The sequence below is a fragment of the Macrotis lagotis genome, chromosome 6 (assembly GCF_037893015.1).
Source record: "Macrotis lagotis isolate mMagLag1 chromosome 6, bilby.v1.9.chrom.fasta, whole genome shotgun sequence".
Lineage (NCBI taxonomy): Eukaryota > Metazoa > Chordata > Mammalia > Peramelemorphia > Peramelidae > Macrotis > Macrotis lagotis.
The window spans coordinates 892571-905870 of record NC_133663.1 but is presented as its reverse complement, the minus strand read 5'-3'; the positions used below and the strand labels follow the sequence as shown (position 1 = coordinate 905870).

Below are 13300 nucleotides of genomic sequence, written 5' to 3'. Positions count from 1 at the left end.
GCTCACGTTGCACAGAGCCGACATTCCAGGCCCCTCCCGTGAAGCCACAAGTGGAGCTTCAGAGCCAGAAAGCTGAGGGTCTCGCCCTCACAAAAGCCGCAGGAGCTGCCTCCTCACCTGTGGCTGTGGCTGCCCTGGGCCGAGTCAGCAGCCACTCCCTCTCACGTCGAGGCTGTGGGGCAAGCCACTGGAACAAGTTGGATTTGGAAAGGCAGCTTACCTGCTCAGCACACCCCTTCCAAAATAGAATCCCAACGAATAGCTCAGCCTTTAATTTCCTCTGGCCTAACCATCAGTGATGACTGTGATCGGCCCAGCCTCGAGTTATAATTATAGAGCTAGAAGGCAAAACTGCCGACTTTGTCCTGGCTCGTTATAAATATCACGTAACCCGTCTTCTCTTCTCTATGATTTACTGTATTGCAAGCAGACTGTCAGAGAGCCAGTCCCCATCTGGCCCAGTGCTCTGCAGCAAGAGACTTGAAGCCCCAGCATGGAAGCCCCAGGTCTGCAGCTCTGAGCAGAACTGACCTGGGGATGGAGAGGTATGGTCAGAAGGTCTGGCCTGGAGTGCTGTTGTGTAGCCCACAATGACTTGGTCTTGGATGCTTCACTTGCCCCTTGGCTGAGATGGGTATACAGTGGAAAGTCCCAAGTAGCTAGCTTCCAAAGCCATCTCCAGGGCCACCACCGTGAGCCACAGGTCACTGTGTGCTCCGAGCTTGGTCACTGTTGTTTCCCAAATATTCTTGGGTCTTCCTGTAGGACACTTGTGGTTTACTATCAGAACATAGGAGTAGAACATTCAAGTCCTGTGGTTTGTCTGCTGTAAGTAGCCAGTACAGTCTTTAGGACTCAGTTGGGGATCATTAAGGAAAGGACAGTTAAAAGGTCACATTGGGTAGGTGTGTCTGTGCCTGAGTATGTGGGGGGGGGGCATGGAAGGCATGGGTGTCGGGGGAAGTGTTGGAATGGTTTCCTTAAATTATTGGAAAAACTTTTCATCCAGTTTCTTAATTCAGGTTCCCCACCCTGTAGGGTCTCTGGCCCTGTGGGTTCTGTGGCCTTGGAAGCTGAGCCAGGGAAGCTGTCTATAAGATTCTTCCACATGATCTTTGAGGGCCTGCTCCAAACTCTTTATTTTGGAACTTCCCAATAGGCTGACTTCCTTTGGCCTTGGGCTAAGACCTAGGACAGGTACCTAGCCCTTGAACGGTGACTGGTCCTCCAGGGAAGGCCAGGTGACAGACAGCACACTCTGTATTCAGACTGGGCTCACACCCAGACCTCACGGATGCTACTACCTTAGGCATTCCCTGGGCAGCAATCACCTCTGCCAGAGGAGGAAGCTGAGATCTAGATGAGAAAGCAACCTGACCAAAACTGGTGACAAAGCCAGAATTCAAATGCAGGCCTCCAAAATTTCAAGAAGCGAATCAGGCCATACCTGTACTCAGATCCACCTTCTGATAACTCTGTCTCAGGCTCAACGGGGCAATCTGAAACTAGACACGAGGGCCCCTGGCCCTTGTAAGTGTAAGCTCCTGGGAGTCCCTCCTTGGCCAAGCATCCAGGTCCACACAGAACAGATTCAGTTAGATGCCTAGAGCACTAGAAATGGGGATGGAAGACCTGAATTCAAATCTCTCCTCAGACACTAGCTATCTGGTCTTACTAGCAGGATGCTGGGCAAATCCCTTAGCCTGCCCAAACCTCAGTTTCCTTCGGTAAAAGAAGACGTTAACAGTATGCACCTCCCAGGGTTGCCATAAAGATCAAATGAGATTATGTGGGTGAAGCTTCCTCCTAGGAGACAGAAGGCAGGAAGGAGCAACTGGGGACTGGGATTCCCTCATGCTTCATGGGAATTTTTTGAAAGATACCATTACCCTTTCCTTGCCCAAGGCTGAGCATTGTGTGTCCTCCACTCATCTGACAACAATTTCATCTTTCCTAAAGAGTGGCTCAAGTTCCAAAGAATGGCTCTGTTCTAACCAGACCTCTCTGGCACCCACATTTCTGTTGCCTGGTGGTTCAAGGTTCTTCTTTCTGCTTTTGAGGCCCAGTTTCAAACACCGGCTGGGGCCTCCCTTTGCCCCCCCCCCCCCAACAGAGCCTCAACCTAGGACCTTATTCCTGAAGGGGAAAAGAGGCAGTGTAAGGTCTCCGATGCAGCCTGGGGCGGCTGATTTCTATTCTCCATCACAGAACAAAGAGAAGAAATGAAATCTATCCCCAAATACTAAACAGTGACACAGTCCGAAGAGAGGGCAGAGACCACACCAAGAGAGAAACATGATACTTGAGCTCTGGAACCCCTCATAGCTAAGAAAGGTGGCCAGAAGAATACGGAAATGGAGGCCTTGGGGCTGAAGTCTACCACTCCCATCAAAGTGACCTAGGGCAAGTCATTTCCTCCATGCAGACCTCAGTTTCCCTGTCCCTAAGAAGGGGAGTTGGACTGAAAGATCATGAAGGTTCTTCCTAAGTCTACACTGACAATCCAAGCTGAAGCCTGAGATTGCTAAAGTCCCAGACTGTCTGGCTCTTGTCCTTGCTTGGGCAACTGCTGCCACCTGTTGTCCATTTTTAGTCATGACCCTTTAATAAAAGGCACTCCTGGCTACTGAGAGCAGGGACAAGGGCTCTCAGCAGGCCAGGATTAATGCCAGTGAGGTGAAGGTGGAGGCAGATTTAGACTTCATTCCTTGCCATGGGAACTGTCCAGTGTAGAGAGTGCTCCCCCCTCCCCTATTCCGAAGGATACTGAGCATTTTGGAAGGGGCTGTTGTGGGGCATCTGTGCAGAGCGGGTAGGGTGGCAGTGGTGCACAGGCCAGTCTGCCTGGCTTGGAAAGCATGTAAAGGGAGCTAAATGAGACTGGAAAGGCAGGCTGGAGTCAGACAATGGATGCCTCTGCCCACCAAAGGGAGGCATTTGCATTAGATCTGTAAGCCAGTAGGGGGCCATGAAGAGTTTTTGAGTGAGGAAATGAGACTGTCAAAGCTGTGCTTTGGAAAGAAGATTTGAGTCCTACCTGCTCACCTCCTTCCTTGGCACATGAGAGTCTGCTATGCCCAGGGATGATCCAGCCCTCCCCTGTTAAAGTTTAATAGGTCTCTCAAAACTATAATCCTGATTAAAAAAAAAAAGACTGATTTCTTTAGAGAGTCCTCAGCCTTCACATACCATTCACTTTGCCCTTAGGTAAGTGTTCATTGCAAACTCAGGAAGACAGGGATCAGGATGCTGGAAGATCTGTCATGCCAGGAAGAGACAATTCATCAGTCTTTGAGGAGCCCTTTGTGTAACCTTCATTGTCAGACCACAAAGGAGGTTAATAATTTTCCCTAGTCTCTGTTTTTGTATAAATATTTCCCCTCTTTCCCAGTTCAAGTATGGTCATTTCCTTAAGGGTGTCTACCTATAAGATGGTAGAGAATAAAACTTAAAATGTCTAATCTATGTTTTCTGCCAATTTTGTTTTAACCCTCTATTCTGAAGGTTTTTACAGCTTTAAAGTTCACCCTCCACACTGACCAATGCACCTTGGTCCGAAGAGGTATGCTTCTCCTCTTTCCTTTCCTGTGCTGTTACATCCTTCAACCCCGAAACTCCAGAAATTGATTCAGATTCTCCTAGCCACAATGCATCTTGATGATCCGGTGCATAAGAAGGTCAGCCCTTGTCTTTTTTCTCTGGGATGGTAATGACCTTGACAAAACTGCCAGAAGAACTTGAAGTGTGGGGCACTGAGCAGGCAGAAGGAAAGAGAGACTGCCCTTCCTGCTGGTCTGATTCTGGTCTCCTTAGTGGTCTTCTTTCCTAAGGAGCACAGGGAGTTCCTTGCATCCAGCCCCCAGCTTGTGTATTCTGGTGCCTGGTCTCTTAGGGATGTGTCCAGCCTACTGCGGTTGCACTAACTGTAGTCATGTTGGCATGCTAGGCAGTTTAGCTCAAAAAAGGGCCTCACTGTCTGGTATCTTCACCTGGCAGGTGAAGAATTTTCCTAAGACGATTTAAATGGAAGGGATTCCGTTTCCTGGCATGATGCTGGTAGACTGTCCAGGTTTTCCAGGTACACAACAATGAGGTCAGCACAATAACTTTGTAGACCTTCAGTTTAGTAGTCAGTCTAATGCTCTTCTCTCCCAAACTTTTTTCCCAAGCTTCACAAATACTGAGCAACCACTAGCTATTCATGCATTAACCTTATCATTTATGTGAACCTCCCTGGAAAGGACACTGCCAAGGTAAGTGAACTTATCCACAGAATTCAAAACTTCTCCATTAGCTGTCATCAATGTTTCCACATGTGAATGTGGTGGTGCTGGCTGATGGAGCCCCTGGGTTTTCTTGGTGTTGTTAGGCCAATATTAGTACAAACAATAGAGAATCGATCTATATTTTGTTGTATCTCAACTTTGGAGGCTATGTTGAATGGATGCACGATCATTTGCGAACAGAACATTATGCCCAGTACTCCTTTTAGTCTTGGTTCGTAGCTTTTTCAAGTTGAAGAATATACTGGCGGTGCAGTAGCTGACCTTGGGGCTCTGTTCATTCTCAGTGGGGCTGTTTGATAATATGACTAAAAACAACATATTAATCTGGGACTCTTCCCCAAAGGGCAATAAGACTGTTCATTCTGTTTGATCCAACAATACTGATACTTGATCTGTATCCCACAGAAATAATAAAAATAGGAAAAGTTTCTCATGTTCCAAAATATTAATAGCAGATCTTTTTTCAGTGCAAAGAATTGGAAATTGAGATGCACAATTGGGGAATGACTGAACAAGAGATGGCATATGAATGCTATGGAGTATTGTTTCTGTAAGAAACCATGAGTGTCTGGACTCTAGAGAAGCACAGAAAGTCTTTAAGGAACTGACACTGAATGAAATGAGCAGAACCAGAAGGACATTGTGAGCTGACCAACTCTGAAGGATACACTCCTCTTAACAGTTCACAGATCAAGAGAACTGCTATGGACAATGCCATCTACATCCAGAGAAAAACCTAGGGACTCTGAATGCACAGCAAAGCATAAGATGTTCACTTTTTAAAAAATTTATTTTATGTTTTTTCCTACCTTTACCATGACTTTTTCATTCCCCTTAGTTCTAATTTCTCTTTTACAACATGACTAATATGGAAATTAAGTGCAGCTAGGTGGAGCAGTGGAGTATTGGCTTTGGAGACAGGAGGACAGAGTTTGAATCCAGCTTCAGACACTTGACATTTAACTGTGTGACTTTGGACAAGTCACTTAACTCTGATTGCCTCACATCCAGAGTCATCTCCAGTCATCCTGATTCATCTCTGGCCACTGGACCCAGATGGCTCTGGAGGAGAAAGTGAGAGTGATGACTGAGCACAGCACCCCTCACTCAAATCTAGTTCAAGAGCTTGTCATGGCACCACCTCCCTCATGTCATGGACTTCTTCAAGAACAAAGGATAAACATCAAAATGGAAATATGTTAAATACAATTGCCATGTACATTTTTTACCAGATTGTTCACTGCCATGGGGAGGGGGGAGGGAAGGGAGAGTGGTAGAAAAATGTGAAATTCATAAATTGGCAAATGGATGAAAGTTGAAACCTACCTTGCATGTAATTGGAAAAAGAAAATAAAATTTCAATTAAAAAAACAAAATAGCATGCTAAAAAGCATGGGAGCAAGGACACAGTCTGTTTCACTCTGTTGGCAACTGTGAAATTGTGAAAGCTTTGTTCACTATCCAGAACCCAGGCATGTATGCCATCATGAGTTTGACATACAACACTGATGAACTTCTCCAGACAACCAAATTTTGACATAATTTTCCATAAGCCCTCATGATTAACACAGTCAAAGGCTTTGGCCAGATCTACAAGTGTTGCATAGAGACCTCTGTTCTGTTCCTGGCATTTTTTCTGGAGTTGTCAGGCAACAAACACCATATCATCTGTTCCTTGACCCTTTCTGAAGCCATACTTGCTCTCAGGGAAGTGACCATCTTCCAGATGAAGAATCAATCTAGTGAGAAGGACTCTGGCAAAAATCTGGTGGTTTTTTTGTTTTGTTTTTTTGTGTAGCAAGGTAATGAGGTTAAGTGATTTGCCCAAGTTAGCTAGGTAATTATTGTCTGAGGTCAAATTTGAACTCAGGTCCTCCTGAATCCAAGACCATCCACTGCACCACCAATCTGCCCCAAGAATCTTAGCAGCAAGAATCTTAACAGCAATGACTAAAAGAGAAACAGTCCTGTGATTATCACAGGACAATCTATTCCATTTACCTTTATAGAGGTAGTCAATGGAGGCATCCTTGAATTCTTGGGGGATAACCTCTTCATGCCTTGTGACCTGGAAAATTTCAATCAGCTCTTATATGAGTTATTGCCCACCCCCTTATAAATATCAGCTAAACTAGAATCAGCACCAGGTGCTCTGCCACTTGAAAGGAGCCTAATGATATTCAGTTGAAACTCCAGCTAGGGACTGATTGACTTCAACTTGAAGTCAGTGGTGAATGGGTTCTGCATTGATTGATGGTCAACCCATTTCTTTAGGATCATGTCCCTTTTACTGATCACTGTGGTTCCATCAGCACTGAGATGCAACTTATGTACTTGGCCCATAAATACCCTTCAGAGGATCATAAAAACACTTTGGATTGTTATTATGTGCATAAAATTGAATTTCCTCTGTATTCTTTCTGAGCCAAGAGTCTTGAATCTCTCTAAGCTTCACTTGTACTTTACTTTGATGGAATTAAATGCTGCCTTCTTAGAAATAGATGAATTATCCACCTGGTAAACCCTGTGGAGTTCCCATTTTTCATTTAGCAGCTTCTGTATTTCCTATCATTTTCATCAACCCTGTCTTGATATTTGCAAGTATTCTGACCCAGATGAGCAAATGCAGTGCTGTGCACCAGATCTCTGAGAGCTGCCCACTTCTTTTCTGCTCTACTGTTGCCAACAGTGTGTGGGTTCAACTTTCCCCACAAATTAGCAACAAACTGTTCTGTTCATAGAAGCACTCTAATCTCTTGACATTATTTCTTCCGGAAGTCACTTTGCCTTTGGGTTGCCCCTTCAGTTGAATATTTAGCTTGGAGAGTAGGAATCTATGATCAGTTCAGCACTCTGCACCAATACATCCTTCATTTGTCTTTGTCACCCTCACATCCTGTCTGTTCTTATAATCACATAGTCTATTAGATGCCAATGTTTGCCTCAAGGGTGCATCCAAGAAGTTTTATTGCATTTAGGCAAATGGAAGACAGTGTTTGTGATGTGGCCATGAGATGCACAAGTCTTCGGTATAAGGTGACCATTGCTGTTGTTTGCAATTCCATTCCTCCCAAGGATTCCCTGTCATGTCTGATGGTCTGAGTCTGCTCTAGCATTAGAGTCACCCAGAATTATGAGCTTATCCTCTTTCAGAATGTGGATGATGAGGGTCTCCAGGTCTTCCATCATGGTACTGTTGATGGTGATGTATTTTCCCGGAAGTCATAATCTCATTGTCACGAGCCTTTTGTTCACTTGGTTTGGTAGGCAGACAAGCTTGTTGGCTAGATCAGTCTTGATTACAAAACCTGTCCCTGCTTCATGGCTCCCCTTCACTGTGGCCACTGGAACGGTCCCACTGGGGATCATTCTCTCCTCCTGGATCTTTCAGGATACTTACAGCGCCTGGTTCTCCCCCTACCTCTCTGACTTCTCCTTTGCTGGATCCTCTTTCAGATTATGCCCTCTAATCACAGGTGTCCCTCAGATTCTGTCCTGGATCCTCTTCTCACTCTATGGTACTTCACTTAATGATCTCATCATGGATTTAATTTAATCACCTCACACTTGGATCATTGCAATAGCTGCTGGGGAGCGGGGGAGGGAGAGATCCCCAAGTTATTTCCCTCTTCAACCCATTTTCCATTCAGCCTCTAACATAATTTTCCTAATGCTCAAGTCTGACCTGTCACGCCCCTACTCAAAAAACTCCTGTGGCTCTCTGACACCTCTGAGATCCAATACAAAGTGCTCTGCTTGACATTCAAAGCCCTTTATCACCTGCCCCATGCCCACTTTTCCAAGGTTTTTGCATCTTACTTCCCACAATGTACTCTTTGATCCACTGACACAAGGTCACTAGGACTCCTGCCTGTCTAGGAACAAGACTCTTCCTCTCTCAGCTCTAGGTATCCCAGACTATTCCTCATGCCTGGAATTCTTTCTTTAATCTGGCTGCTCATCTCCCTGACTTTCTTTAAGCCCGACTAAAACTCTACCTTCCACCAGAAACGTTACACACACACACACACACACACACACACACACACACACACACACACACACACAGTTTGATTTGTATCTGTATTGTTGTCTCCCCCCATAAGATGGTAAACCCTTTGAGATCAGGGACTTCGGCTTGGGGATTAGCACACACAGGAGCTGATGTTTCATGTTTTCATTGAATGAATAACTTTTAGTTACTGGCTTTGATTAGCCTGTGAGGTTTCACAAGGGAGACAGTGAGAAAAGTCTTGAGGTGTTTGTAGGTACAGTCCAAAATCCAGAATTAGCCCTGCAGTTCCCCCTTCACAGCTCCACGATGGCCTAGGACTCATACATAGCTCAAGGAAATGTCTCTTCTGGTTATCCAGCAATCTTTCCTCCAAGACCAGGTACCTTTTGGTTACTAGCATAGTTTCCCAGTGGAAAGCTATGTGAAAATGTGGGAACAAGTCACCAAAGGTCTAGTCAATGGCTATTCTGGTTTGCCTCTCATTGATTTCAGCAGTAGGTATCTTCCTTGCTTGGCTAGTTCGAGTTTCAGAACCTGAGGCCCAGAGGCCCCTGGGCTTAATTTCATCTTGTTGGAGCACTAGATATTGGAACCTGGACTGGTAAACAGATTCTTCTTCTTCCCCCCATTCTTTTTTTTTTTTTTTGCTAGGTTTTTGCAAGGCAATGGGGTTAAGTGGCTTGCCCAAGGCCACACAGCTGGGTAATTATTAAGTTGAACTCAGGTCCTCCTGACTCCAGGGCTGATGCTCTATTCACTGTGCCATCTTTTTTCCCCCCGATCTTGACCAACATTGAGAAGTTACTTTGTGAGGGGTAAGTCATTTTACTTGTGCCTGACTCTTTGTGTCCTCATTTGATGTTCTTTAGGCAAAGATACTGTGGGGGTTGGAGGGGTTGCCATGTCCTTCTCCAGATCATTTTATAGATGAGGAAACTGAGGCAAAGAGGGTGAAATGATTTGCCCCAGGGGCACATTGCTGGTAAGTGTCTGAGCTTATATTTGAACTCAGGTCTTCCTGACTCTAGGCCCAGGGTGTCTTCACTGAGTGCCACCTAGCTGCTGATTATGAGGGAAGCTGCCTTATTTCACCACCACAGAATAGGGAGAGACTTGTCTGTGTCTGTGTTGAACCCCCAGCAGACCACTTCGAGAATTCATGTGTGAGGTGATAAGGAGCCAGTGTGGTGACAGTATTAGAGGATAGAAGGGGGAGATTATTTGAGAGAGGCAGCAAAGGTGAAAAGGACAGGTAGTGGCAACTAATTAGATTTGGGGGTGAGAGGAGGGAGTTGAGGAGGACCCCTAGATCCTGTCAAAAGTTATGATTTCATATTGATTAATATGCTTTGGATAATAAAGTTGATACAAATAACTTCGTTTCTAGAGATTCTTCTGGGTCTGGGAAAACAGTGAAAACAGGCATCAATCCTGATCTGTACTTGCCTAGGCTGTGTATCAGTATAACCTGTTCTCTACCCTAAGCCCCAAATTATACCATCAACCCCCTTTTTCACAGGACTCCTATTTGGATGGTCACAGTGATGGAATTGCATTGTCCCGAATAGTGAGGGCTTGTCCTGGGAAGCTCACACTGCTCCATGGTCCACCTCCTCTACCGAGGAGTACGTATAGACTAGTGGGCTCCCCAAACCGAGATGGGGCTCTAAGGAGTGGAGTAAGCTCGTGATTTGCAAATGGTTCCTGACAAGGAAAGTAATAAACTGCTGCGTGGCCCCCTCGTCTCAGTCTGTCGAGCCCCGCTTAGAGCTGCCTCAGCAAAACGGACTCGGGTAAACTTTGCGAGTCTGGGTGACTGGGAAGCTGGTGGTGTCTGCCCCAGGTAAAGTCAGGAGGGCAGGCCTTGGACGGAGCTCAACTGTGGGGCACGTGGAGTAAGGAGTCCGCGAGACATTCCTTGGAAGGCGGCCAAGGGACAGTGGGAGGCCTCAAAACCCCCCCAACAATGCCAAGCGAGGCAGAGGGCCCGAGGGGGCGTCCCTGGGCAGCAGAGAGCAGACTCAAGGGTCACCTCGTGGCTGGGGGGCTTCTCTAATAAGGCCCCGATGGCAAGGTGACAGTGAGCCCTGTCGCCCCTCCCAGCGATACTAGACGTTACTTTGTATCCGTTCAGGGTCGCTTCCCGCCCCTCCCCCGCCGTCGATACTTTGTATCGCTTTCCAGACCTCGTTTCCGGCCTGTTACTTTGTATCCCAGCTCGTTTCCCAGTGTCAGCGTGGCCCCGCCCCGCCGCGCCCCTACGAACTAAGCCTCCCCGCCGCCCGCGCTAGGCCCAAGGCCCCACCCCACCGGGGGTCCCGCGCCCCGGGCCCGCCTCGGCCACGCCTCCCGCGCCCCTCTCCTTGAAGACCCGCCCTCTCCCACAAGGCGCCGGGGCACGCAGGCGCGCTGGGGCGGCGGCGGCGGCACCTGGGGGCTCGCGAGGCGGCCGGCGCTGCGGCGGCAGCGGGGCGGGGGCTCGCTCATGGCCGCCACCGGCGTCGTCATGGAGACCTCGGGTGAGTGCTCGCCTGCGGGCGGCCGGCGGGGCGGGGCGGGAGCGGGCCCGGGCCCGCGCGTCTCTGAGCTCCGGTCTGTCCCGTAGACGACGCCGGGAACCGGCTGCGCTTCCAACTGGAACTGGAGTTCGTGCAATGCCTGGCCAACCCCAACTACCTGAACTGTGAGTCCCGAGGCACGCGGTACCTGGGAAGGGGGGGCTGAGGCAGCGGTCGGGGGGGGGGACCAAAGTGTTGGGTCCTCCTCAGCCCAAGAGGCCAGCTGCCCCCAAGTTCGCTGTGCCAACCCTCCCCCCAGACCGCGACTTCCACTGGAGCCAGGGAGTTCTGTCCGGCCCGCTTTTTGGCCACCTCACCCATCTCCCCCTTCCTGTTCGGTTCTCTTCCCTGGCCGGGAATGGCAGTCCGGCCTAGCGCGTGCCCGGCCGGCCCCCGGAGGGCTTCTCTGGTCCAGGGGCCGACCGCCTTTCCTTGCCTTCCAGTCCTCGCCCAGAGAGGCTACTTCAAGGACAAGGCCTTTGTCAACTATTTGAAATACCTACTTTACTGGAAAGAGCCAGATTATGCAAAGTACCTGAAGTAAGTCTAAGCGCCTGGGTGGATTCTTTGTGCCCACATTTTGCCTTAGGAGGATGACAGGCCACTGAGGTCCTGGGGCTGCGGGAGGTTGTCATTGGAAAGAACCTGCCCTACAGTTGGTGCTTAATTAAGGCCTCTTCCTTTCCCTTCCCTCATCATCATGCCCCAAGGGATAACCTTTGGTTTGGTGTGCCCAGGGGCCTTCCCATCCCCCATGCAAATTCCTCAGGTTAGGGTTGCGCTGGGAAGGAAACAGAGGAATAGGGTCCCTTCCAGCAGCCAGGGGCTACCCTTCAACTGGTGCCCCAAGGACGAGGGCCTGAGCGCTGGGTCCCTCCCAGGTACCCCCAGTGCCTGCACATGTTGGAGCTGCTGCAGTACGAGCATTTCCGAAAGGAGCTGGTCAATGCCCAGTGTGCCAAGTTCATCGACGAACAACAGATCTTGCATTGGCAACACTACTCCAGGAAGCGGATGAGGCTGCAGCAGGCCCTGGCAGAGCAGCAGCAGCAGCAGCCTCAGCAGAACAGCGGGGGCAGCAGCGCCTCCTCTGCAGGAAAGTGAGGGGAGCCCCCCCCCTTCTCTGAGCCATTCATCCACATCTATTTCTGATTTCCAAACTGAAGCAAAGTAAAGCTCTTTGTCAGAAGAGGCCAGTGGCTGAGCTTGAGTCTGTCCCATTGATTGAGCCTCTAGACCCTTGCCAGGGACCATCTGAGGGCCCCAGAGCCCCTGAAGCCCTTTCAGCACAAGGAGAATGACTTGCCCAAACTCTCTGGGGTCTGGGGAGGCCCAGGGGCTAAAGGGCCTAGGGAAATCAGAGGGGGAAGGGTCTCAGCTCAGACTTGGGTCTCAGTTTACCATCACAGCAGTAATAAAGAAAAACATCTATTACAAGAAAGCCCTCCCACTGTTTACAAAGGGTGCTCTAGGGGCTGAGCGTTCAGTAGAGGTTTTCTAGACATTATTTTTGCTAATGATACTATTACACATCGATCACGAGATTCCTTTAAAATCAAGGCAGCGGGCGGCTGGCACGGGTTTCTTATTCGTCATCCTCACAAAAGAGCATCTCCACCAGATTGGCATTCTGGCACTCCGACTCCACCAGCTTCTGGGGCTGGAAGAGAAGTCGGGGTGAGCCAGAGTCACCTTGGGCCTCCCCGGGATCTGGCGGGAAGCAGCCAGCAATCCCAGCCTCCAAGGCCTCCCGAGGGAGGCCCCGCCCTCCACCCGCACCCTGGCCGGGGCAGAGGGCGAGCTGGGGGGGGTGCTGCCGGGCACTCACCGTCCCGTACTTGAGAAGGGTCGGCACGGCGGTCACGTTTAGCTGCTTCTTGAAGTCATTGTTGGGATCTTTCCAGCTGGCGGGCAGAGAGGGCGCAGCCCCTGAGCGAGGGGGCCCGGGGGCCCAGGAGCCCCGCCCCCCCCGCCCCGCAGCCCCCCCCCAGCACTTACTAGGGCCGGTCCCCGACCTGGCAGTAGATGAACACGGCCTTCTCGGGGATGTGCTTGAGGGCCTCCAGGACCACAGGCTCGGCTGCGGGGGGGAGAGGGGGTCACCGGCCTGCCCCAGGGCTCGCTGCAGCCGCCCCCCGCCCCCGCCCCAGGCCCCCGCTCACCCTGCACGCAGTCCGGGCACCAGCTGCGGCCCTCGGCGTCCTTGTCCCCCGTGAAGTAGACGAAGATGGTCTTGCCGCGGTGCTGCTCCAGCGCCCCGCAGAAGTCTCCGAAGCCCGACACGCGCACCTCCTCGGCAGGGGCCATACCGGGCTCCCAGCGCGCACACTCTGGCCCGGGCGGGCCGGCCGCCCGGGGGCGGGGCAACAGCCGCTTCCGGCGCTCCTCGCCCCGCCCCGCGAGGCCGGAAGGCCGGACCGGGGCCCGCCCCCCCCCGCGCC

At 50.1% G+C, this 13300-nt stretch overlaps 2 protein-coding genes across 2 annotated transcripts; one reads left to right on the top strand and one right to left on the bottom strand.

The window, feature by feature from the left end:
• The first annotated feature begins 10585 nt into the window (after nt 1-10585).
• On the top strand, nt 10586-12051 carry MED31 (mediator complex subunit 31). The gene is made up of 4 exons (XM_074190506.1): nt 10586-10820; nt 10907-10984; nt 11303-11399; nt 11741-12051. Exons 1-4 carry the CDS (start codon nt 10787-10789, stop codon nt 11961-11963), a joined length of 432 nt encoding a protein of 143 aa, XP_074046607.1. The 5' UTR covers nt 10586-10786; the 3' UTR covers nt 11964-12051.
• A 220-nt stretch (nt 12052-12271) lies between these two features.
• Nucleotides 12272-13259, bottom strand: TXNDC17 (thioredoxin domain containing 17). The gene is made up of 4 exons (XM_074190507.1): nt 13022-13259; nt 12858-12939; nt 12688-12763; nt 12272-12519 (listed from the first exon to the last, which is right to left on the bottom strand). The coding sequence occupies exons 1-4, from the start codon at nt 13164-13166 to the stop codon at nt 12445-12447; spliced, it is 378 nt and encodes a 125-aa protein (XP_074046608.1). The 5' UTR covers nt 13167-13259; the 3' UTR covers nt 12272-12444.
• Between the last annotated feature and the right edge of the window lie 41 nt (nt 13260-13300).

What these genes read in the sequence shown, in the direction of transcription:
- MED31 (XM_074190506.1), top strand. Translation starts at nt 10,787, where the DNA reads ATGGCCGCCACCGGCGTCGTCATGGAGACCTCGG. An exon ending in CAACCCCAACTACCTGAACT is followed by an intron (nt 10,985 to 11,302) that starts GTGAGTCCCGAG and finishes CTTGCCTTCCAG; the next exon opens with TCCTCGCCCAGAGAGGCTAC. An exon ending in GATTATGCAAAGTACCTGAA is followed by an intron (nt 11,400 to 11,740) that starts GTAAGTCTAAGC and finishes GGTCCCTCCCAG; the next exon opens with GTACCCCCAGTGCCTGCACA.
- TXNDC17 (XM_074190507.1), bottom strand. Translation starts at nt 13,166, where the DNA reads ATGGCCCCTGCCGAGGAGGTGCGCGTGTCGGGCTTCGGAGACTTCTGC. An exon ending in CAGGTCGGGGACCGGCCCTA is followed by an intron (nt 12,764 to 12,857) that starts GTAAGTGCTGGG and finishes TCTGCCCGCCAG; the next exon opens with CTGGAAAGATCCCAACAATG. An exon ending in CCCTTCTCAAGTACGGGACG is followed by an intron (nt 12,520 to 12,687) that starts GTGAGTGCCCGG and finishes CTTCTCTTCCAG; the next exon opens with CCCCAGAAGCTGGTGGAGTC.